This window comes from Pomacea canaliculata, linkage group LG13 (genome assembly GCF_003073045.1).
Source record: "Pomacea canaliculata isolate SZHN2017 linkage group LG13, ASM307304v1, whole genome shotgun sequence".
NCBI classification, from domain to species: domain Eukaryota; kingdom Metazoa; phylum Mollusca; class Gastropoda; order Architaenioglossa; family Ampullariidae; genus Pomacea; species Pomacea canaliculata.
Genome location: NC_037602.1, coordinates 5238433 through 5261822, shown reverse-complemented (window position 1 = coordinate 5261822; position 23390 = coordinate 5238433). Strand labels below are relative to the sequence as shown.

Genomic DNA, 23390 nt, shown 5'->3' with positions numbered 1-23390 from the left:
AGAGGCCGCATTCCGATGCATTCTTAAATTCCCGAGACCTGTTTGAGGGCAGCGCTGACTAGTTTACATACGTACAGAGATCGAGACACCTACTCGTAGAATGTCGGAGATGTATGACCTTTTCTTTTTTATTTTTGCTGGTGAAAACATGCCAGTGCAAGGAATGAAGCCTTGTTTCTCTTACTGCTGTACTTATAATGTCTGTCTTTCTTTTTGTTCTTTTCTTTTTTTATTTACCCATACCCCCGCAAACATTTCAACGCTAGTCTGTGTGTGTTTAGTCCAGTGATACTTGTCCTTACCTTGTGGTTTAATGTTTGCTCGCCAGTCTGTCTCATGCACACGGGCACACGCTTAGTCAGGCCGTCATGCACACACCCACTGACACACATATTACATCGACACCCTCACACCAACAGATCCGTTTGTTCACACATACCCGCAGGCTCTAGTGCTACCCACACCTCCACACACTTTGACGACCGGTAGGCATGGTGGATGGGGTGGAGTGGAGGGAAGAGGCTGATGCTGATGAATAACAGAAAGTGATGTCAGACATTTAGCTTCTCTAAAGTACAATGTTAAATCACTAATATTGACTTAAATTAAGTTTGCCCTCGGTAACCTAGTTTGTTGCACTCGTTAGAGTATTCCATTTTCTATTCCCGCCGCCATCAATGTGTGTGTGAGTGTGAGTTAACCTCTTTGCGTTTAGATTGAAAAGAATGGCCTCCTCCCTATCCCCCCACACACCTCATTTTTGCTTTCCCTTCTTGGAAATATCAGGATCGCATAGAATTTCATTTCTGATTTAATCCAGAAACAATTATTTCAACCACTGCAGAGACGGAATGCGACGGGGACGGAAATCAATGTGTCTTGTTGACAATGAGCAGACAGGTTTTTTTCTCTTTCTTTCTCTCACATCTTGAAGATTCTGACACTAGTCTGCATGTTTTTGTCCTGACGAAATGTCACCTGAGAAGGTGTACTAAATGTCGTGCAAGACGTGTACAACATAGAAAAGGTTTCATACTCTCTGTCTGCAGACCATTTTTGTTCGTCGTCAGGGTCTGTATGAACATATGCATTACGTGAGAGAGAGAGAAAGGTGAAAGAGTGCATATCTGGTGATAAACACATTTTAAACTTTGTTAAGTAATTTTTATGGGGACTTTTTAACTATACAAACGCACAGCAAAGTTACTAGTATTCATTGACTTTCATTTTAATTGAAACCAGTGTGAAATTAATTGCAAACGTTGAGACTTTAAAGGGTTGGATCATAAATAAAAGCTGAAATAAACCAAGGTTGGAATAGTTTCACATTTGAACTCATTTAAATTTATTTATTTACTGTTACATGATCTCAAATAATAATACGATTAATATATCGATGTTTAAGTTGAAAAGCAATTTAAGCCTTTTTAATAACTTTTTATGTTAACTATTCCATACCTAAAAGCATTATTTTATAAACTGGTTTACCTCTCGGGTTAGATATTCAGCTAAAGTGTAGGGAGTAAGTGGTTTATCGTGAGCCTATTGAAATCATTAGGCGATTTCATCAATTAACAAATATTCTATTAGTGTGCTGGGTGCTGGGAGAGTGAAACAAATCTTGTCATGGAGAAGACAAAGACAAGACAGACTAGATACAATAGACAGGTGTGACGAATCTTGTTGAGACGCAGTAGCGAGTTTCTGCCATCGACTGACGTCATGCATCGCGCGATCACGTGATTTCGAGCATGCACCTGTGGCCACTCGTGGCAAGACTTCCAGAAGCATCCGTGTCCTCCTTCTCACCTGCACGTCGGCGCTGTCGAACCGTGCCAAGACCGCCTCGTGAGGAAATCGAAGACCCATCTTTCCGGCCTCTTGGAGCGGCCGCATCACATCACTTCACGGTCCAGATCAATGGCACGCTTCACTGCACTTGAAGAACTCTGTCTCTCACTCACTTTCTCTTGCTCGTTCCTTCAATTTTTTTTTTTTACTTCTTTTTCCTCCCTCCTCCCATCCCTTAATCTCTCTTTTCATTCTAATTGCTGTCAGCTATTGTCTTTTTTCTCACGAACATATTCACACTCACCAACTTGTATATAAACCGCACGCACTTGTCATGCACTCGTATTAAAAAAAAAAAAATGTAGGAGGACGAAGGTGATGTTCTCACCGACCTCGCCAACAGCATCAAGGACAGCTGTATTATGCGCAATAGTAGCTGACCCATTGTCACCTGGTCGCGAGCAAGGAACGATGTTGACGCCATTACGCACGGTCGACGTGCGCGCGACCCAGCGGGTAGCGGACCTGCTCGGCCTTTTTGGCCCCTGGGGAGGTCCTCCGCCGATTCTAATTGTCAAGTACTCGCGCGAAAACACGGAACAGCAATTTATTTCCACTCGGCAGTAGCCGTATGGTGCTGCTGTAGGTTTGCGTGATGATGGTGTGAATAGCATTCGTGAGAGGTGAATCCTGTGTATGTGAGACAGAGAGAGAGAGAGAAAAAAAAAAAAAATGTAAGGACAGCAGCAGCTCGTTTTCGAAAACCTACAGTTTGGTCGCAGGTGAAAATATTTGAAGTTACTATCGGATTACTCACATTACTTGTCGCACTTTCATGACGATTATTTTCCATATCAACTTCTCTTGCAGTTCGCTCCAGTCTTCTCTCATTGAAAAAAAAGGACCTTTCTTTTTTCAGTTAATCGTAAAATTGATCTTATTTCAAATTATTTTTGCAACTTGCATTTAAAATCTTCCACACCATAACACATGATATCGCAACAGACGTGTTTAAATGTCAGGTTAATATTAATCACATTTTCCTTGCGCAAAAAGGTCCACGAGCATCTGTCACATCGTGTTGTCTTCGGACCAAAACCTGTATATCTTTGGTAAACGTATCCCCTCCACGGCCTTCTGTAGCAAGAATCCCTCCCTGATCTCTTCCTGACCCCAGGGGAATCCTCTTTTGATTGACAGTAAAGGTTCACTTGATCGAATGAAGCGCCTAATTGCTCTACGATTCGGATTTGCCCTATCAGGGGACATGTTTTCCCGATCACATTCCTGATCGAGGGAGGGATGAGCGAGAGGTGAAACTTTATCTGACAGACCCGACCGCGGGCCGCCAGGATTAGTCGTGACCGGAAGTACACTCTCACAGCGCCTCCTACCACCACTCCCAGCATTGCTATCTGCGCTGATTACAGTAACAAGGTTGGAGTTTCCTTTGGAGTTGCGCGGGCGCCAGACCGCATCAATCTGCGTCTATGACGGTCTGGCCCGGCGGTGCTGTCGCTGCTGCTGATGGTGGTGCTGTGTCGCACGGCCGACGTCAGAGCTCGCTGCCAATAAACAGCTTGAGCCACCTGCTTATCCCGCTGCGGGTTCATCTCGTCTTTTGGTGATGTTACTGGTAATTTTTGAACAGCAGAAGAATGTTGTGATCGAGGGAGTTCCCGGATGGATGAAACTTTTCCAGACTGTCCAATCTGATTGGAGCGTGGCTTTGCAGGGGAGTGCATCCGTTTGTGTACCCGCGCGATCCGCATTTTTACGAAGTGTGTGTGGGAGAGAGAGAGTTTACAAGTGTCAATAAAGCTATAACCAGATTCTGATCTCCTGCTTAAAAAATAAGTAGCAGCTCCTGGTATTACAAAAGTATTTAGAGTTGTCCCCCTTAGTATTGTGAGTTATTTCCCCCTCCTTTGTATTAGTTCAACATCTTAATGTTTCCTCTCTTACCTCACCTCTTTCCTTCCTCTTACACCCTCTTATAAACATTAACCTGAGAACCCGGTAAGTAATTTTTTCCAACTATTAAAGTCTGTTGGGGGTCAATATTTAAATCCCTGATAACGTGGTCTAGGGTCAACCACTCAAACCACATTTGAAAAAAAATATTACTACTACAAACGCACGAAAGTTATTCTACATAATCATGCAATCGCATGACTGACAATATTGTTACATCTACAAGGTTGTCTCGTCTTCAACACCATTACAGCGATGTGCACCACAAGGAGAGAGGGAGAGAGCAGTCTATCAATACCGCTTGTCATTTTAGGTCACAGAGGTCACGACCCGTGACCTTGTCTGACCCCGCAGGGCGGGTGACTGTACTCGGCACTGCGCACGTCGCGTTGTACACCTGAGGCGCGATGGCGCGGGGTTAGTGGCTGTATCAGGCGCACCGCTCGGCTTATCGCAGGCCAAATGGCAGCTGTGGCTTGAAAACAATGTCGTGGCATTGTGCCCCCCTGTGCTTGGCCCGCTCCTGCCCTCATTGCACCACACATACCCTCTTCTCTCGCCTAACCTTCCTTTTTTATTCCCCTCCTCCTCCTCTCTTAACTCACCAGCTAGTGCCCTCTCTCCCCCCAACAACTTCCACTCCACCCGCCACTAGCAACTGGTGTTATCTCGAGCAGGTCTACCCCAACAACCCACCCCTCTACCCCCGATTTGCTCCTTGTCCGTCTCAGGTCGTTCGTAGTACAGCCGAGGTCGGGTGAGCTTTTCTTTTCACGTGCGAGCTTCTCTCTCTCTGCTCGCTCTCTGAAGCGGGTCGTGCGGAGTCTGGCTGGAGGCCAACCTGCACGAGTTGCCCCTTTTTTTTAATGCCCTCCCCGTAACACCCTGCAACACCCGTCCTAACGCGCCCAGCCGTCTCCCGTCGCTCCCCACCTTCCATTCAGACCCGGGGGCTACACTTGGAGCAGACGGAATCTCTCCGAGGTTTGTGTGCAGTTCCTCCACAGAATGAGGTCCTAGCCTCCGCCGGTGTGTGGAGTTGTAGCTTTGCTTTCTGAAGCAGTTCTCTTTTGTAAATAGATTTTAGCGACTCCGACAGAAGTAAACAAAAAACTGTTTATAAATATCATCCTCCGAGGACTTGTCATTGGCTCCTGATGAAGAAATGAACCGAGATTAGGATTAATTTTGCCGCAATGTACAATTGGTGTGTGCGTAAATATAATTGTACATATATATCTATCTTTCATCTCTAAACACATCTAGATAAATGGGAATCTGGAGGCAAGGAGGTTCGTACAGGTCACGTGATTTCAAACCTGGCTGGCATGGTGGCAGCTGAGGGTGGAGGGGAGGGAGAGAAACCCGAGAAGACGAGGGGTTTATCAGTGCAGTCTCGGAGTTAATTATTGTACCATTTCACACCGACCTACTTAAGTTCTATTGGGAGCAGCCCTCTCGCCCCTCCCCTCCCTCACCAAACCATCCCTACCCTGGTACCGTGTGTCAGTAAATTCCCATCCGACAGAGGGCGCTCTTAGCATAATGAGAGCTTAGTTTGCCAGTACTCGGGTAGTCATGCCGCCTGTACAAAATGTTCGCTCCTACCCGCTAAAAGCAGTCATCATCACTTAGAAAATAGGTGTCCGTAACCGCGTACGCTTTGCTTTTGAGGGAAGTTGAACAGGGGTGAGGATCATAACTTCTTTTTTTTTAAACTTTGGTTTAAACTATTAGATCACCCCAAAGGACTTTACATATCAGTTTAATTAAAATACATTCCTTCTTGAACCATTCACAAAGGGCCTTTTGTCTGTGTTTTCCTCGGAGCATAAATAAATTGTGAAAAAATAATGAGGTTTATTACTTTGTACCATATAACAAAAATAATATATTTGAGGTGCAAGATCACTTTCCTTTTGAAAGTTAAAACCACATCCAACAACGTTCTATGTTTGATGTAAGTTTATTTTATGTTGACAATTAAAGAATAAAAACACAATGAAAAAGAGATTGTTTATGTTCAGAGTAGATGTGACTGTGCACAGAACTCTTAGTTCTCCCACACATTCCTTTGAAGCACATTGCCGTAATGTTATCGCCACCCTTGCCTCGGGGGGTGGGCGTGGGGTGGAGGGATCTTCCAACGCTCAAAACAGATGCATCATCATCCCCAGCGCGCGCACACTCGTGCACACACGCGCACAAATATACACAATCAGTGTACGTCACCTTCCCCGCTCGCTGTTCCCACTAACCCTGACCTCTGACTTCACAGTCGGTGCACTTTGCCCTATAGCTTAGTATCTTTCATCTTTTTATCTTTCCTCCCCACCCACTCACTTTGTCGACTGTTGAGTATATGCGGCCGCAACTTTCGGAAGCCTCGTGACTCGTGATCCGTGTGATGTGGATGGTGAGTAGAACTTGACCTCTAAAGGGTGTGGAAGGAGAAAAAGAAAAAAAAAAAAAAAATGGAAGGAGCAAAATGCGGTCTCTACCGACGTTACGCGAGCTCGGCAATCCAATTCTGTGATGAAATGAAGGTCCCAGTTAAGATGGCCCGACGAGTGTCTAAGTTTCGACTTTTGTCACTGCGAGTCAAGGGATGAACCCACGTGACTGCACGCGGCCGGCCTAACATTTCTTTATTTTTATTAAACCATCCCTCCAGTGCACGTGACTTGGTCGTCTGCGGTTCCTGTGGTGCGATCACATTACGAATAAAACTTCCAACTTATATAGGAATTTCGTTGTAGATAAAAATATTTTTTCAAAGTATTTTCACACAGTTGTGCGTCCATTTGTGCTTCATTCGCTCCCTGTCTGTATATTTGTATAGACACACTCGTGTTTTCACACACACACGTGCGTTAGTTAGTAACGGGATTTTTCGATGACTTAACGAAAGACAACTCTTTTAACACGGTGTTAGCTTAGACTTGTCATCAGCCTGTTCTCCGTTCTCATCGTCACACTGTCTGTTTGTCAGCAGTAGTCATCCCCCTTTTTTAAACCATGTGTTAACTTTTAAGTGCGAACAAGTGTGAGGTCAAGGTTAATCGAGGGTTCGAACTTGGATCCGGGTTAGCTATTCGACAAGTAAGGCGACATCTGTAAAGTCATGATGTCTACAAATAGGCTACGTGTCTGTATTTAAAGTTAATTACTACGACAGGATTTCCTTGAACTACTCTAATCGGCCTGTCACTTACCCACTTATCCATGCATAGTTTCACCAATCCGATCGTTTTGACAACAGTCGAACCACTTACAACTATAATCTTCAGTCCAGCATATGACGAATTTTCCTTAAATTATAACTTATTTAATTTTTCCTTTCCGGAAACTTTTTCGTCTGTGAAGGTTTTCGAATTTTTGGCACAAGTTGTGCACCATACGTCTTCAAATCTCATCTTGTCGGATCTCATCTTGTTTCCCAAGCGCCGCCTCGTAGTAAGGGGGAGAGAAAGAGAAAGAAAGAGAAAAAAACAGAAAAAGGAGTGAGCCTGATGACCGACCACATTTCCACGAGAACAAATGGTGCGGGTTTGTGTATCGACAACCCTCGACCAGCCCCTAGCTTCCTTCTCGCCATTGTCATAACCGCGGGCCCATCATGGAGTAGAGGAGGAAGAGACTGATGACCTAAGAGTGAGTGTGAAAACTGTACAAGCGGCAATATCGACCCCGCCGTGGTTATTTTTCCGGGTTTTCTTTCTTTCCTTTTTTTTTTTTTCGCCTCCCTCTTTCCCACTTTCACTCCCCTCTCCGCCAACAGCGCAGTCTAGATGCTCGCTGGATGTTCATTTCTGGCAGCGTTTAAGCACGAGAGCAAAAAGCTGCGCAGAATGAAATGGCCAGCTATTTGACACGATAGAATTTTTATTCAGAAACCTAGCTGGAACTAGAAGATTGCTTTGGAGATTACTGCTGCTGCAACGGCAGGCGGGTGGTGGTGGTAGGGGTCGGTGAGGGTTGTGGAGTGAAGGAAGGGGGGGTTGCGGCCTGGTGGTTCCGGCGGTGCTGGAACGGATGAATTTCCAGATGAAGATATGGCATGACAATAAATCACAAAGGCTGACAGGGGGAACTGTCATGGAGCAAAATTCGCCCTCATTCTGCTCGACAGAATCCATTTATTAGGTTCGGTAACGAGAAAACGACACAAAGGATGGAAGGCTCCTAGGTGAATTTTTCTCTGCGACTAAACGATTATCGTTAGGATCAGAACGAGGTTGACCAAAAGCCACAGGAAGACTCGTGTGTTATTTGTGCCTCGCTGTTTTGAGGTCAGCAAACATTTAGGATGTCTTTTAATCTTCGCTAGCGCGTGCTTTTGGGGACCCGCTGATAATATAGTCTACGAAAAATGGGGAGAGAGAGAGATAATGGCTTGGGTGGCTCTGGCACTGGTGACGGGGGGACAGTGGTCAGTGTGTGTGTTGCATTATGTCTTTCGCTCATCTTTACAGTCTTAAACATACCTCTATTTTTTTTTTTATTTAGACACAAACTTGCCAACTTCCACATTCAGAGGTAAGACTCCGAGACGATGCTTCGAAGTTACAGACAGTCAATTTCTGGAACCTGTTCTTGTGGCAGACATCATGCCTGCAAATAAGATGGACCGAGCAATTAACTAAATTATAATTATTGCTTGAAGTGTTATCTATAACGAACCAAATTTAACTCACAGGTCACGAAATGGCACCCGCCGATACCAAAGCGATAAGGTTTGATCACGTGATGAAGACTTAAACAAAGGTGCTTCCACTTTCTTGGCAGTTCAGTCCCTTGCAGCAAGTGAGCTGCAGTCCGTTAGTCAGTCATCAATGTGTGACGTCACATCTAGTAACGACGATGACTCCCCTCCCACCCTACCTCCTCGTCTGGATGGATACCCGCTTCGTGCCTGCTCACCCCGCTTGAACATTAATGCCAATTCCACCGTTTTCCCGAATAAAAAAATAGAGGCAATAAGCCTTCTAGTTTGCTTGATAACCGTGCCTCTTCGAGGATAGGGAATTATCTGCCCCTGAGACATGAAATATTCATCCTGCAATTATCTGGATGAGAGCATCAATGGCGAAATTGACAAAAGTTAGCTGTGGACACGGGCGAGAGTACGAGGTGGGGGGAACGGGTGGGAGGGTGTGGTACGGAAGAGGTGTAGTGGTCTCCCCTGCTGATCGCCTTTCTGCGAACGGAGAGTGAGATTGAAGAGAGTGAAGGGGAGGGTGAGACTCGTGCCGCTTCTATAATCACGTGCTCTTTACACCCCCATCTATCCTTCCCTCCCTCCAGCCTTCTCCCACACAGACATTTCACGAGTTTGAATATCGTGATATACTTAGAGCTTCTCTCCATCCTACTGACTTTCCCTCCCAATCCTTTGCGACTTTGATGTACCGCTATGATTACCAGTATCAGTGATTTATAATTCAGTCATCTGCAAAGGTTCTTATAATATTTGCCAATTTATTTTGCTTTAATTGACTATGTATGTGTCTCTGTTCTCAAGCTAATATTTTGTCTCTTAATTTTAGAAACTTTGAACGTTGGTGAAAGAAAGATGGAGGAAGTGTGAGTGGTGATAGTAAGAAAATACTGGGTGCAATAGCTTTCCCAGACTCGGTACACGTGTCCGTGGCGGGATGGCTTTTCCATCTCTCTCTCTCCTGGAATTAGGTTAGATGGGGGTGAGGTTAGATGGGGGTGGGGTTTGCTGGGGTCGGTTTGCGCGGGTGGTGCGAGTGTTGCTGTATGCATCATGACTGTGACGGAAGGACTGCAGCACATAATTATTGCCGGGAAGGGAGGGGGGCAGCATTGACAGTAACGGATGTCACAAAGTGACAACGAGAATTAACGGTCTCTATGGTGACAGGCCCTTCACTGAGTGGATATTGATAGAGAAAGAGACTGGGAGGGAGGCAGAGCGGGGAGGGTAGGTGGGAGATTGTCATAGTTACTCAAACATTTTATCGCTTGATGAAGACAGAAGCAATTTGTCGTTGTCAGCTTTGAATCTACTCACAGGTACCCGGCATGTTGACTGCTGTATTTATATATATTAGAAATAAAAGTTTCATCCTTAGACACTTATCTACATACTTAAGTGAATTGCTCTTGTGTTTAACAAATTTATGCTCACACGGACACACACACAAACAAACAAAGCGTGCAGTCAGACGCACGCGCTGCCGTAACTCGAGGTTCTATCCGAAGTTAACTTCTGCGGTCATCAGACAAACCTGGCGCCCTTAACGACCGAGCAATCGCTGATTAGAGTAATTAAGAGACAGCGATTGTAACGAGTGGGCAATTGGCAACGGGCAGGACGAGAACGAAACGCTCGCGCCCTTTGTTTACTCTTCCTTCAGGCGAGCGCGGGGCCTAATGGCGGTTTTCATTGATAAAAACATAAAACAGGGGGGGAAGGGAGCTACAGTGGAGGCTCTCACGGTGGCCTCCTGGACACGAGAGTATCTGGGGAGAGTGTAAAGAGAGGTTGATGAGAATGGCAAGAACCCTGAAACGGTAAAATGATAAGTAAATGAATCACAGAAAAAAGTAAATTAATGACAAAAAGAAGTGGTATCAAATCGACGGAAACTTTTAAAGTTTGATTAGATTATTATTTAGTGTTTGTGGGCTTTAATTGTACCTCTGTTTTAATTTAGCTGGAGGCTTTTTTTAAATCTTTCACGTCCCTGCCAATAGAGAATGAAAATAAGTATCAATGAAATAATAATATTTTAAAGATATGTTATTACTGTAACAAAACATTTGCGTAGATTTTTCTTTTCATCACCATCCACACCTGCTCTACTAGTTTAATTTATTTTAAATTAATTGAATACTTTATCTTTATTTTGTATTAAAATAGTGTTATAACAGTCTGCAATGCTTTTGTTGAAAGAAGGAATTAAAATAAAAGAAATCGAGTTGATATGAGGTACCACGGGACAAGTAACAGACTTGTTGTCTCTGTTCTTCTGTCACTCTCCCCTTCCTCGCCTCTCTCTCTGCTGTACTACATGCATGCTGGCGAGCGACACCCATGGTTCATGTGTTTCTACAAGGCGGGGGATGTGCAGACATGCTCAGCCCAGCTTCCCCATCTCTTGTCCGGGGCTCGGCACTGACAGACAGGCCGCCATGGCTTCACCACCGCCGCTTTCACCACCATGGAAGGGCGAGATGAACATCGGTGCTCCTTGCCAACACCAAGTGTTCGAGTGTTGTAACAAAATAATGAGAACATATCGACAGCCGTCGACGACCACTTGAAGGCTGGCAAACCCGTTGCAGGCAGTTCCTTCACTTGAAAGCACTAAGAGATGGCATTCGCGTGTGATTTATTTATTTTTCAAGGGGAAGTGCTGGATGGATCATTTGTATTTTATCTTTCCTCTCCATTCCAAAAATTTCTCATTCTCCTTTTTTCCGCCCAGTCTTCGTCCCCATTTCTCAAATACATCCCCCTTTCCTATCCACCACGCACAGATGCCGGTAGTGTTCACTCCTCTCCCTCTCCCCATTCCGCAACTACTGTCGAGAATCTTTGGGAGGATGGTGGTGACCTAACAACAGCCTCGTCCTCAGACGCACTGTCAGCCCCACCCCGTAAGTCATCGACCAAAGGCACTTTGTGGATAGCACTGCTTCACCACCAGCTCCGGCAACAACAGCTTCTACCGAATTCACGGGACATGGGTTTCAGCTTCTTGCTTCTAAAGGGGTGGCGATGGGGTGGGGGTGGGCAAGGAATTTCAGCGTTTATGGAATCTTTTTCAAAAGGACCGGAAATCACCAGGACTTTTTCTTAAACTTTCTTTCATCGTTTGATCATATATAATGATAACGAGGCTGGTATTTTAAAATAGAAACGATTCATGTGCATTGAAACGTCACCGGACTTCCCGGGCTACCGAGATGTTGGTCGAAACATGGCGCCCTTGAGACTTCCTGTACAGCCCGTTTCCGGCTGAATGCTGTCATCAGACGATTGTTTTCTCACTTTGCATTTCCCTGAAAACTTTGCTGGCCCTGTCGAAGATCACGTTGGTCTGACATTTTAAATTCCTTCACATTCACCGCCAAGCTGCTCAAGTCTCAGTCGGGAAATGGCTGAACTTGGCTTCCGGCACAGAGCGAACCATGGGGCGGAAACAAGACCCAGCAACCACGCTCATGTACCAAGGGGAGCGCACTCGCGATAACGCTTTGTGGTAGAGTGGAAATTAGATTACTGAAGAATGGGGTAAGCTTTTAATCAAGGGCAATCTGACACTGAGGAGGGCCCATGACAAAAAAAACCACTGAATGGTGTTTGTCGCATTGTGTGAAAAGCTGGACGGTGATCTTTCCAACGACCTCTTCCAAAAAAAAAAAAAAAGAAAAAACCCACACACCTCTCTCACTATTCTTCCTCCATTCTCTCCCTTTCAATGCTAATAATGCAAGAAAAAGGGGGAAGGAGGAGAGAGAACTTGCTTTCGTAGATAGGAGACATAAAAGAACTCCTCACCCACCCGCCCTTTGTCCCTTCAGCAATTATATGTAGAGTATGCTTTGTGCAGTTGTCCAAACACTGGATCGCTTTGGTCATTGGCTGACAGTGTGTGGTTTGGTTGCTCAGTCATCCCAGCCTTGCAGCCAGAGCCCAGGACACCGTGACACTCAAGCTGGCGCACTCGTGTCCCGCTGTATTATCGCGAAATTTGAACTCGGCGTGCCAGCTTGTATATCATTGTTTGCACTATCCTTTATTCCAAATTAGGAAGTCTATTCTCTCTCTTTGTCTGCCTTTCTTGTGCCTCACTCGCTCATTTCTCCCCGCGAAATATGTAATCGTAAACAGAAGAAGAGGCTAAAAGTAATGTATGTGTGTATGCGTGTGCGCATGCGCGTGCATCCGCGTTGTTCACCACATCACCTAAATCCTACTTCCTTCAACCGTTGCTGTCGCTGACACTTTGATTAGCCAGTCACCGGGCCCCTTCGACCAGGCCAGCCAATTCATTCTGCCGTTGACACTAGCAACTCGAAGAAACACTTTAGCTGCAAGTTTGGCAGGTTTTCATCCCCACCAGCACTCGAAGACCGTCTAGGTTTGGGGGTGGAGGTGTTGGGAAAGGGTTGGGGAAGGGTATTCTGTGCCAAACAACGGCTTCGTCTGCCTTTTGCTGGACAGTTCTTCAAGCAGCAGCCGCTGCAGAGCTCTCTAAGCCTGCTTGCACCCTTGCTCTTGCCAGGCGAGGACCAGTTTGTCAATACTGTCGGCGAACTCCAACCTGCCAGCGCTTTTATGAACGACCTCATTTGTCAACGGAAGCAGACGCCGTTTGAGTGACAATTTGCTTCCTTGTCGGATCTCAGCATCCTCATGCTCGGGCTGCCATGTCCTCGGCTAGGCGGCGCGCGCGCACCACCGGAACTCGATTTAAAGAGAGAGTCGTGTACCTAGAGAAAGGAAGATGCATTCTAGATTATCTCCACTTGTTTACGATGTAGAAGCGCGTGTTACCAGCGAACGGAACGGTTATCAGGACTTGTTCTGTACCTGCTGACCTTTCTGAACCCTATCAAACACCTTAACTGTATATATTCTCACGACAGCTCACTTTCATCCACATTAAAATATTGCGAAGGAATTAGAGCTTCAGAGCACAATAGTTAAATAAGCCGAGTATCATCAAGTATCAATGGATGAGAAAGCTGTGTAGAATCGAATTATAATTAGAAATAAAAATAATAACTTAGACTAGATGACCTCGACCCAATATTTACTTTTCTCTATTTAACCCTTTACATCATCGCTTTGCTTGTTGCAGTTCTTCGTTGTCGTTGTTACATTTCATCACTATGTCTTACCTTCACACCGACTTTTCTTATTTGATCCTCCTCGTCTGCCGTACACCATAGATTTCATGTTTAGTTTTGTCTTGGTCTCCCTTCCATGCTAATGGATATATATTTGGTAATATTTACTTACATACCTGTTTACATTTTGATTTTCATCTTTGATGACCTTTTCAGTTTGCCATGAACTGCTACATGCTTCATTTCCGTCTGAAACATTAACAAACTCATTAAATAACCAGTTTAGTTTCACTACACGTACCGTGTCACACCAGCCTTATCGTTTCCTTTTATTCCTGTCGTTGCAGATGCTTGCGGTCTGTCGGACATGGCGCACATCGAGAGCATTCAGGAGAAGTCCCAGTGCGCACTGGAGGAGTACGTGAGGAGCCAGTACCCGAACCAGCCCACCCGCTTCGGCAAGTTGCTGCTGCGTCTGCCCTCGCTGCGATCCGTGTCTGCGCAGGTCATCGAACAGCTCTTCTTCGTGCGGCTGGTGGGCAAGACGCCCATCGAGACCCTCATCCGGGACATGCTACTGAGCGGCGGTTCCTTCAACTGGCCCTACATGGCCATCCAATGACAGACCCCCGCTGCCGCCGCCGCCACTTCCTCCCCCGCTGCCGCCGCAGCTGCCGCAGCAGCAGTCGCCGCCGTCTCCGCGTCGCACGCCGCGCACTCCGCCGCGGCTGTCATGGCTGCCGCCACGGCCGCATCCTCGTCACCGGTGTCCGTAGGCGGCTGCGGAGGCAGCAACGCGGGCGGAACGCTGACCTCGGCATCTGTGCCGTCGGGGATCTCGGCGGTGTCAGGGTGTTCAGCCGCGGGTGTGGTGGGTCCTACCCCTTCGGCCTACTACTCCGCGCACCCGGCCGCTCAGAATCCCTTTTCTTCGTTTGCGTCTTCGGTGGCGGCTACCATGCCGCTGCCGTCCTCCGCGGTGGCGGCAGCAATGACCGCTGGATGCTCTTCCATGCAGTCCGGCATCTGGCCTTCGTCAGGAGGGGGACTGAGGGACCGACGTCTGCTCGGACAGAGAGTCTTTTGAGCTTGGGAAGACAAAAGCTGGAAGTCGGGTGCCTGGCCCATCATGAAGCACCCAATGAGACTTGAGATCAATCGGTTGGTAGAGCAGCGAGAGGACATGTAGATAAGCTGAAGACCACGGTTGGAGTTTTATCTCAATGGTGCGTTAGAACGAACGCATGTCTTGGTGGAGTTTGTGTTGGTCCCCCCTTGCCCCATCTCCCTTCCCCATCGTAATTGAAATTTCTCTATAGATCAGACTTTTGTTTATTTGATTCTCATCACTGAGAAAAAAAATGTCTTAGGCTTCCAAAAAAAAAGGTAGTGGGTGGGTAACATGTATGTACGAACTAAACAGAACACCTTCTGTGATTAGTGTTGTATCTGTTGTCATTGTGTCATTAACTTATACAGTGAAGTGTTATGGCCTCGCCCCTCGCAAAAAAAAGGACTTTTTGCAAGAAGAGGCGAAGGCCTGTCAGTGAGACACAGAAGTAGGAGGAACGGACTGTCTAGTACGAGCGCCGATACAAACTATTTTGTGTCGAAAATCACGAAGCATCTTGCATAGAAGGACTTCATTACAACCTCGCCTAAAGTGACAGGAGAGAATGAGCGAGAAAAGAAGCCTCGAGAAGCTGCTTCAGGGTGAGTTCGTATGTACAGATGATGGACTGTGAACAGACATGAGGGGGCTGGCATGGCAGCAAATCAGCGCGATGTTTGTGTGTTTTGTCAACAACTTTTCTTTTCAAAACTTAAAGCATGTTATAATAATAATTAGTTTGTCCCTGGAATATGCTTTCTATTCTTTGTCAAACAATCCTGTAGCCAACAGAACGATCTCGAAGTTTTTTCTCGGAACTTCTCTTTGATTTCAGTCCTTGCGCCGTGCAAGAGTGCTCTGTACTTGACTGTAGTCCAGATGTTTGCATGAGCTGTTTTGGTTTTATTTTCGTAAATGGCAACGGAGAAGAACTCGGCCATACACAAAACTGCTCATTAACTCGCACCCACATACATACACAGGTACATAAACTGGTAGACTAGGTAGACACTTCTCATTTTTCTCCCGGCCATGATGGTGTCACAGATGCTAAGGACAAGAACTTGCAGATAGGCATCAGGTTTAGAGATTTCTATAACCACATTGATTAAAAAAAATCCCTTTTCTGAAAAAATATCCATCAATCTTTAAAAGAAAAGTTATCAATGTTTAAAGAAAGGTAAAAGAAAGAGGAAAAATACTAAGAAGAAAGACCAATAATACCATTTAACTGATGAAAGCTGTTAGACAAGAACCAATTTCCATTTAAGAAAAGTATAACATTTAATAAATCCTTCATACTGAATTCATCTTTGTACAGGCTGTATAATGTAAAGAAGCTAGAATATAAGAAAATGGCATCAGAATTTTAGTTCGTCTTCTATTCAGGTCTCATCGCAACGAGAGGCTGTAGACGATTGCATGTTTTCGCTAGCAAGTTAACTTTTTAAAGGAAAATTTACACTTGGACCGAAAACATTTATATTGTTGTGCCAATTAATATGTGTGTGCGTGGTGATTTTTTAAAAATAACCAGTTTATGTAATAACAACACTGCGATCTGTAATTTCTGTCGGTTTCGCCAAACGTGTGTGTGTGTGATTGCGCGTGCGTTTGTTTGTTTGTTTGTGCACGCGCGATTGAATCAGCAATTGTGTGCGTACACATTCAGTGCAGTAAGAGTTCAAATCTTCGTAATGTACAAAACTTGTGATTTTACTAACCTGGAAACTAGCCATCGCTGGCTCTCTTTAGATAACTAACCCTGTCCCCATCTCTCCCTCCCTCTGTATGTCTGTTGCCATGGCTTCTTCGGCCTCGTTCCCGCAGATAAACTGTCGATGACTTTATTCTAGGGAGGAAGGCAACAGGATTCCTATTGCTTTTCCTCCAGCTGTGTGTTGTCTGAAGTCATGAAACCTGTGCCATGTCTTAACCGGATGTAGTTTTCATATTGGTGTGAATGACCCTTGCATAAATTATTATGATTTATTCTTTATTTTATTTGTGGAGAGGCAAGTAAAGGTACTGACATACCAGCAACTGCCACATGCAGTCTTCAGTGAAAACTTTTAAAAAGAAAGTATGTGAATATGAATTTTTTTGGGGGGTAGGGATGGGGAAGTCACATTGGTACAGATAGATCACCACCAGCCCCTCTGCTGATATTTTTTGTTTCCTCTCCATCATTCGGTGCAACAGACCTGAACGCCTTTGACAACAAGCTTGCATTAAAATATTCTGTCTGTCCAAGTATTTAAGTAAATACGCAAGCAATGGTTTCCAATGACTAGTGATACAGTTGATGTAGACTGCGCAAGTGCTAGTTGTTTTCCCCAGACATTTGTTGTGGTGGGGAATTGGGGGGAAAGTATGTCGTCATTGTGCAAGTGCTTTGGTGTAGGTGCCGTGTTTGCTCTTGAAATTATTTCTGTTTAAAAATCGTTAATCGTCAACAAACTTGGAGGTGACGGACAACAACATCTGTAGGGGATCGGCAGCTCTCGTGTTTTTAATTCCTTCTTCCCTTAATCATAAGGACGACGACAAAAATTGAAGATAATGGCAGTCTAGAAACAAGAACTGTAACTCCTTAACCTGCAGCAAAATTGGTAGTGTCTGGCGCTGAGTGAGTGAACTTTGAACTCGACATCATCTACCGGCCTAGATGTTCCTGTGACTTTCCTGTATGACATAACAAGCGTGCCACGTGTAACGATCATGTTGGGGGACACACTCTTGCCCTCAGTGCAGTTGTTAAATGTCTCCACCCGGGGTGACGTCTGAGCCGCGAAGCATTAGTGCTTCCTTTTGTTGTTGTTGTTGTTGCCATAGTTCAGCTGAGTCGGTTTTATTTCTTTTTTTAACCTTGTAAAGTTATATTTAAAGGAAAGCCATTTCGAAAATGGTTTATGTGCACATAATGAATACATACTTAAAGTGACTTCTGTAATATTTTATATTGAAACTTGATTTCTTCTGTTCCTTGCCCCACCTCAAGCATTCGCAAAAACTAAGTATTCCTTCTCTCATCAAATCCATATTATTGGTTCATTAGCCTGGCGTTTGTGTATGCGTGTTCATGGTGGAACTTTGAACCAGGCGCGGCATGTTTTTAATGTGTTTTGATTTACACCTTTTGGTTGTTGTTGTTTTTGCTTTATGAACTGGAGTTCCCTGTACAAAGATGGATGTTTCTTGTGTTCAAAGTGCGTGTTTGTATATTTCAAATCTTCGTCTTCTGTATACATTCATTTCATGGTTCAGAACCATACTTCGTGTTTGAGACTGTTGCTGAACTCTATATACACACCATCGTATTATATACGCTACTGTTACTATAACTACCAGTATACTACTACTACATTAGTGTGTTGTATTAAGAATTTCTGTTAGTAGAGACCGTTCAGTTTTTTTTAACGCGAATTTTTCACGTGGTGTGACAATGACCACCCGAGTTGAATGATTAGGTTTAAGCATCCTCACCTCTATCAAATGAAACTGAAACCAGCCGGCAGTCTGCTCGTTCCCTTCATGAAAATACTACTTTGTTACCATTCTTTGCTTTTGCTTGTTCTGTTTTCCAGTTCCACTTCAGCATTCTTCGCTTTCTTTGTCACTTATGCCAACCTAGCCAGAAGCGTAGACTTGATATTATCGTTTATTGCTGCTTGTCATTATGAGCTTGTGTAATGTAACAGTAGAGCTACATCTTGGAAACAGGTCCATGTCTTCGTATTGCCTTGTGGACACATTCTCAGTAAGACTGGCGACTGACCATGAATTTCTGCTGTTTTCTTTTTTTTTTCTATTTTGTTCCTTCCTTTCTTTTGATAAACTATCGAGTTTATAGAGTTTCACGTTTGCATAAAGCCCGCATTTTATCTTTGGTATGCAGTGCATTTGCTTTTGCATTGTGTGGCTTTCTGGCACGAGTTGGTCGGGCTAAATAGTTTTAAAACTTAAACAAACCTTTCTTCTTTTTTCACGCAACGAGATTGCGTAAGGCCTGGTGCTAAGGACAAGTCAACGAACAGATCATTTTTAAACGATTTCGAAAACTAACAAGAAATAAATTGTCGTTTTTCAGAGGGAATACAATTAAACATGCAGTAGGGGTAAAATAGGGACATTGTCAGTGAATGAATATTTTATTCCATAGACATCGACTGTCGGGGACAGAAGCAAGAGGGTTAACCATGCTCATCCTTCCGAATTATGTCGGCAAAGCTGAAGCGACTTTGTTGGCGATAAATCTCTATTAGCCATGCGCTGGACCAAACTCTATGACCTCATGGCCTAAGCGGAAGTAGTGTTGGGCCGGGTGTCGGGTGGTGGGGAGGGAAGACGGAGTAAATTTGGCCGGGTGGGAGGTTAATGGAATAGGGTTTTTGCGTGGGTTTTTTTTTTCCCCAACACTTTTTTTTTCGAGTGGCAGGACCTCGATTTGGTGCAGTCAGCAGACACCGGAAGTGATTAATAACCTTCACCTCTTACAACGGTTCGCACAGTAAGAAAAGAATGACACCAGGTGTGAGGTAAATACGGACAGGTCCCGTGCTCGGTTTCGAGCCTGGCCTTACAGAGTGCGCGTGCACGTCTGCGAGTCTTCGTTTCCCTCCCTACCCTCCACACCTCCCTCGCAAACCCTCTCCACTTCGTGCTGTCGCCCCTCCTCGCATGTGCGGAGTACATGACGGCAATGAATAATTCTGTGTAGCGTGCCAAATAGACAGCACTTACTGAAGTGTGAAGCTTTAAAAATGGTTTGGCGACCGATGGATTTGCTTTGCCCTGTTTATTTATTTAGCAAGACGAGAAAATCGGCCTGACTTCCATTTGTTTGCTGCAGTATTATTTAGCAAGATATAGCACTAGCGGTTCGAGATTTTTTTTTTTTGCGCCCCTAAAACACAGGTCTCGCTCTCCTGTTCCTATCACCTGCTTCAAAATACTGTAACTGGTTTATAGTTTCCATGTTGAATTATTTTAAAGCTTTCAAACAAAATGTATGTGTTCAGTTCTTGACCATTTTGTTATCTTCACGCGTCAGTTAGTTTTCAGATTTTGTTTCTGCGTTTTCGCCGTGTGCCAAGTTACTAGACAAGGGTTAGGCTGGAAAGAATAGAGAGCAGAATGACTAGCCAGGCAAATCCATGTACTTTGTATGCCGGTGTATTTGTTAGCAGAAGTTTGATCCATTTGCATAGCCAGGTGCAGAAAGTTCACACCACTCAACGTGGTGTGCACGTAATGTGCACGTAGTGAGGACCAGATGACGGCGCACGACAGACACTGAAAGGGACTGTGACAAGAATAGATCACCCATCCTTCCTTTCTACATCCTAAACCCTACAGGGCAATGTTCTGAACGAAATTACTGGAAACAGCAAACCGGAAAACATAATTTCCCTTAAGGAATGAAAAAAATTGGAACGTTTAACGAAAAAGAATGTTGATGTTGGCAGACGTGGGATAAAAGTATTTTAATGATGCCGTAGGTTAGAACATGAAATGGTTTTCGCTTGTCAGTGCAAAGTTGATCATTAATAAGAACCGTTGCATGCAAAAGAAGGACCGAACACAGTATTTCTTGCATTCAATTTTTTTCAAGCTTTCTTCTTGTAATGGATAGGTTTTCACGTCATAATTTTAGGACTGAAAACAAGAAGAATCCAAAAACAATGAAGAGGGAGAAAGGAAAAAAACCCAACAAACTCTACGAACATAAGTTTCCAAATAAGCTGAATTGTTTTCAGCACTTACTATCAATCTACTTAATCTTTGTTTCTGTAGCATGCAGTACAAAGTTCCACCAAATGCAGCTGTTTGCAAACTAATTTTATTCTCTCTTTCATTTAGAGATAAGATGCAGTTTTTATACAAGGATATGTAGCTTACCTCGGAAAAGCAAGAAAGATGGTCAAATAATAAAACATTGTGTGAAGGGGGAGGTGAGGGGTAGTGTCAGAATCTGTCTTCCTCAGCAGCCCCTCTTCAGTCCATAGCCGCACCGAGTTTGACGAACATGCCGTAGGTTGCCTCAGGCAAAACACTTCTACTTCTCATCTTAAAATAAGTTGTCACGAGCAGGAGGAAGCTTCTGTCTGTAGCCTGCCTCACAACAAACGATTTCGAGTTGACTTGCCGAGATGTGCTGTTCGAGTGACCTCTCCTGGGGTCACAACGACGCGACGCAAGCCTCTGTGTTTCCTGTCCCACCTGTCCCACCTGTCCTACCTGTCTGACCCCTTTTACTTCTGCTATTTAGTAGGCATTGCAAAAGGTCAAGAGCGAAACCGGTGATACGTCTTCTACCCTTCTGCGCCAGATTATCTGCCCCTGAGGGATGTTGTTATTCCTCTTGCGGACATGTCTTCAAAACAGCTGAACTTTTTTTTCGATATTTTCCCTTCCTATTTAACGACTAAGAGCAGTGTGTATTCTGCCAACCATACTTTTTTATATTCTTTTGTTATTAGGAAGTGGGGGGAGTATTTTTTTGTCGATGTTTGTTGTTTCCATTTCGTGTGCGCGCACTTCTTTTTATTATTATTATTATTATTTTCAACATGGAGATGAACTTGTAAAGGAACAATCATTCCAATAAAAGGCGTAGAAAAATGTCAAGGTGTTCATTTTGCACCAGTATTTCAACTGTTGCTGTCGGTTTGCTTGACAACATATGTTAAGTGGGCTTAAAGTGTGGCAGCACTCCCCCTGACAATGTGATCACAACTTTTAGCGGCTAGTAGCAGAAACTCACTGTCAGACCCAAGCTTAGGCTCGACCCAAACAAGATATTATTTTTTTGTGATGGGGGATGGAGTTAAAATGGACAAAAAAAAAAAAAATAAATACGATATTTTGTGGAGAATGGCAAAATAACAAAGAAAGTCTTTGTTTGTGGCTTTGATCAATGGTTGTGCATCACCTAAGTCACTGTAATTGAAGCAACAGCAGTTAGTAATTGTAATTCTTTTATGTAGGAGCATCCCCCCTCATGTTCCCTTATTTATGATACACCCATGAAAGGGTTGCTATTTATTTTATATATTTTAAGGCGTTCTGAAATACTTTAATGTGTCACCCTATAGTGGCGAGGATAAAGCAATAATGAAATAATTATTATCTTGTGCGTTGCTGATTGTCGGCTGCTACAAGCACAGTAACAGATTCTGGTCTTGTAAACTGTAGTCTCTGAAGGTTGTCTTTAAGGCTGTAGAGCAATGGCTACCTGGCAAAAGTAGACAATAGGTGCTCTGACCCCTCTATATACCCTTAGTTGTTTTTTAATATCATGCAGACTGACCTTTTTTCCGAAGCGACAGATATATGGCATAAATATCGTCTAGTCAGACCACACTGCTTTGAACTGTTTCTTTCATTAAACTATTACCGAGAACAAAAAAGAAATTGCTTTTTAGAAAACTCTTTCACAGCTTAATTTTGTCCTTTTTGTGTTTATTTTAATTTATTTTAAAATTTATCTTTAAATTTCAAAGCCTTCACTGCATCATAACTACTAACTGCACTTTTGTTCACGTACCTAAGTGCTTTCAGATCCTTCCTCATTCAAGAAATAGTTCCACACCCCACTCCCTGCCCCCCGAGCAACAGTTTATTTGTAGAGTTTCAAATCGTGATTTCCAGCAGATTTTACGGAAGTGTGTGTTGCGCATGACTGCGCGTGCTAGGACGAGGACTGCCCGTGTCACGTCATCCATGATCGGGTTGAACTTCCTCGCGTGCTACGTCACGTGGTGTTGGTCAACTTTTGCAGGATACGGTGACGTTGCACGGGCAGACTCCACACGTGTGAACGCACATTCAAGCGACGGTGACGTGTTTGTTCTTTCTTGGTGGGCAGGAGGCAAACTGAAACTACCGACAGAGCCACCCGAGTGTAACTCTTGCATTTGTATCTTTGTCTTTTGCTGACTATACCTGCCATTACACCAGTGTGTTAAAGGATAGCTCTTTTATTTTATTTTTTTAATTATTATTCCTGTTTACTGCGCCTGTGTTCATAGTGCTGAAGAGTTTGTAAAATAATTAAGTGCTTTTTTTCAAAAGGAAAAATAATGATTCTCCTGTGTACCCGATTTAAAAAAAAAAGTACAGGCGGTTTTTGTTTCCTTCCATGTCAATGAATCTTTATCTTAATGGCACAATATCAATGCTCAAACTTCATTCTTTTTCGAGTATTCAACATGAGCTAGGAGAGTGAATGCTGACTTTGAGTCAATAAATTTTGTAAAAGATATGTGTACTTGTTTTTGTTTTTCAATGTGCTTTGTGAGTGCATTTTAACCACTTCAAAAATAGCGAACGTTGTGTTTCTAATGGAGTATGATGAAGCTAGTCATCTCAGATGTCTTATTTACTTACCTCAAAGAGATAACCAATCACAGACAGAACAAGTACTGATGTGCAGCCAGTCAGACTTAACACTCAAATTACCTTTCATCAGCGTTGAACCATTCCTAATGAGATCTTAATTGACAACTGCCCACTCGCTCAAACACATCCATACAACTTCACCCAGATATGTCTTCAACTGGAAATATCTCTGATATCCCAAACGTATTCCGATATGGATTTATTTACACGGAAATAAATGGTTAAACAATAGAAATACAACAAATAATAAAACAATAACTTTGTAAATTCTCTCGCAAGG

The 23390-nt window shown here is 44.0% G+C and overlaps 1 protein-coding gene across 4 annotated transcripts in view; it reads left to right on the top strand.

Annotated features, from left to right (window-relative positions):
* The window catches only part of LOC112554722 (nuclear receptor subfamily 2 group F member 1-A-like), a 56150-nt gene extending 33177 nt beyond the window's left edge, over positions 1–22973 (top strand). For all 4 annotated transcript variants that reach the window (XM_025222699.1, XM_025222700.1, XM_025222701.1 and 1 more), the window contains one exon: positions 13944–22973. In XM_025222699.1, the coding sequence (XP_025078484.1) occupies positions 13944–14218 (275 nt within the window). In that variant the 3' untranslated portion in view covers positions 14219–22973. The remainder of the gene's footprint in view (positions 1–13943) is intronic.
* The last annotated feature ends 417 nt before the right edge of the window (positions 22974–23390 follow it).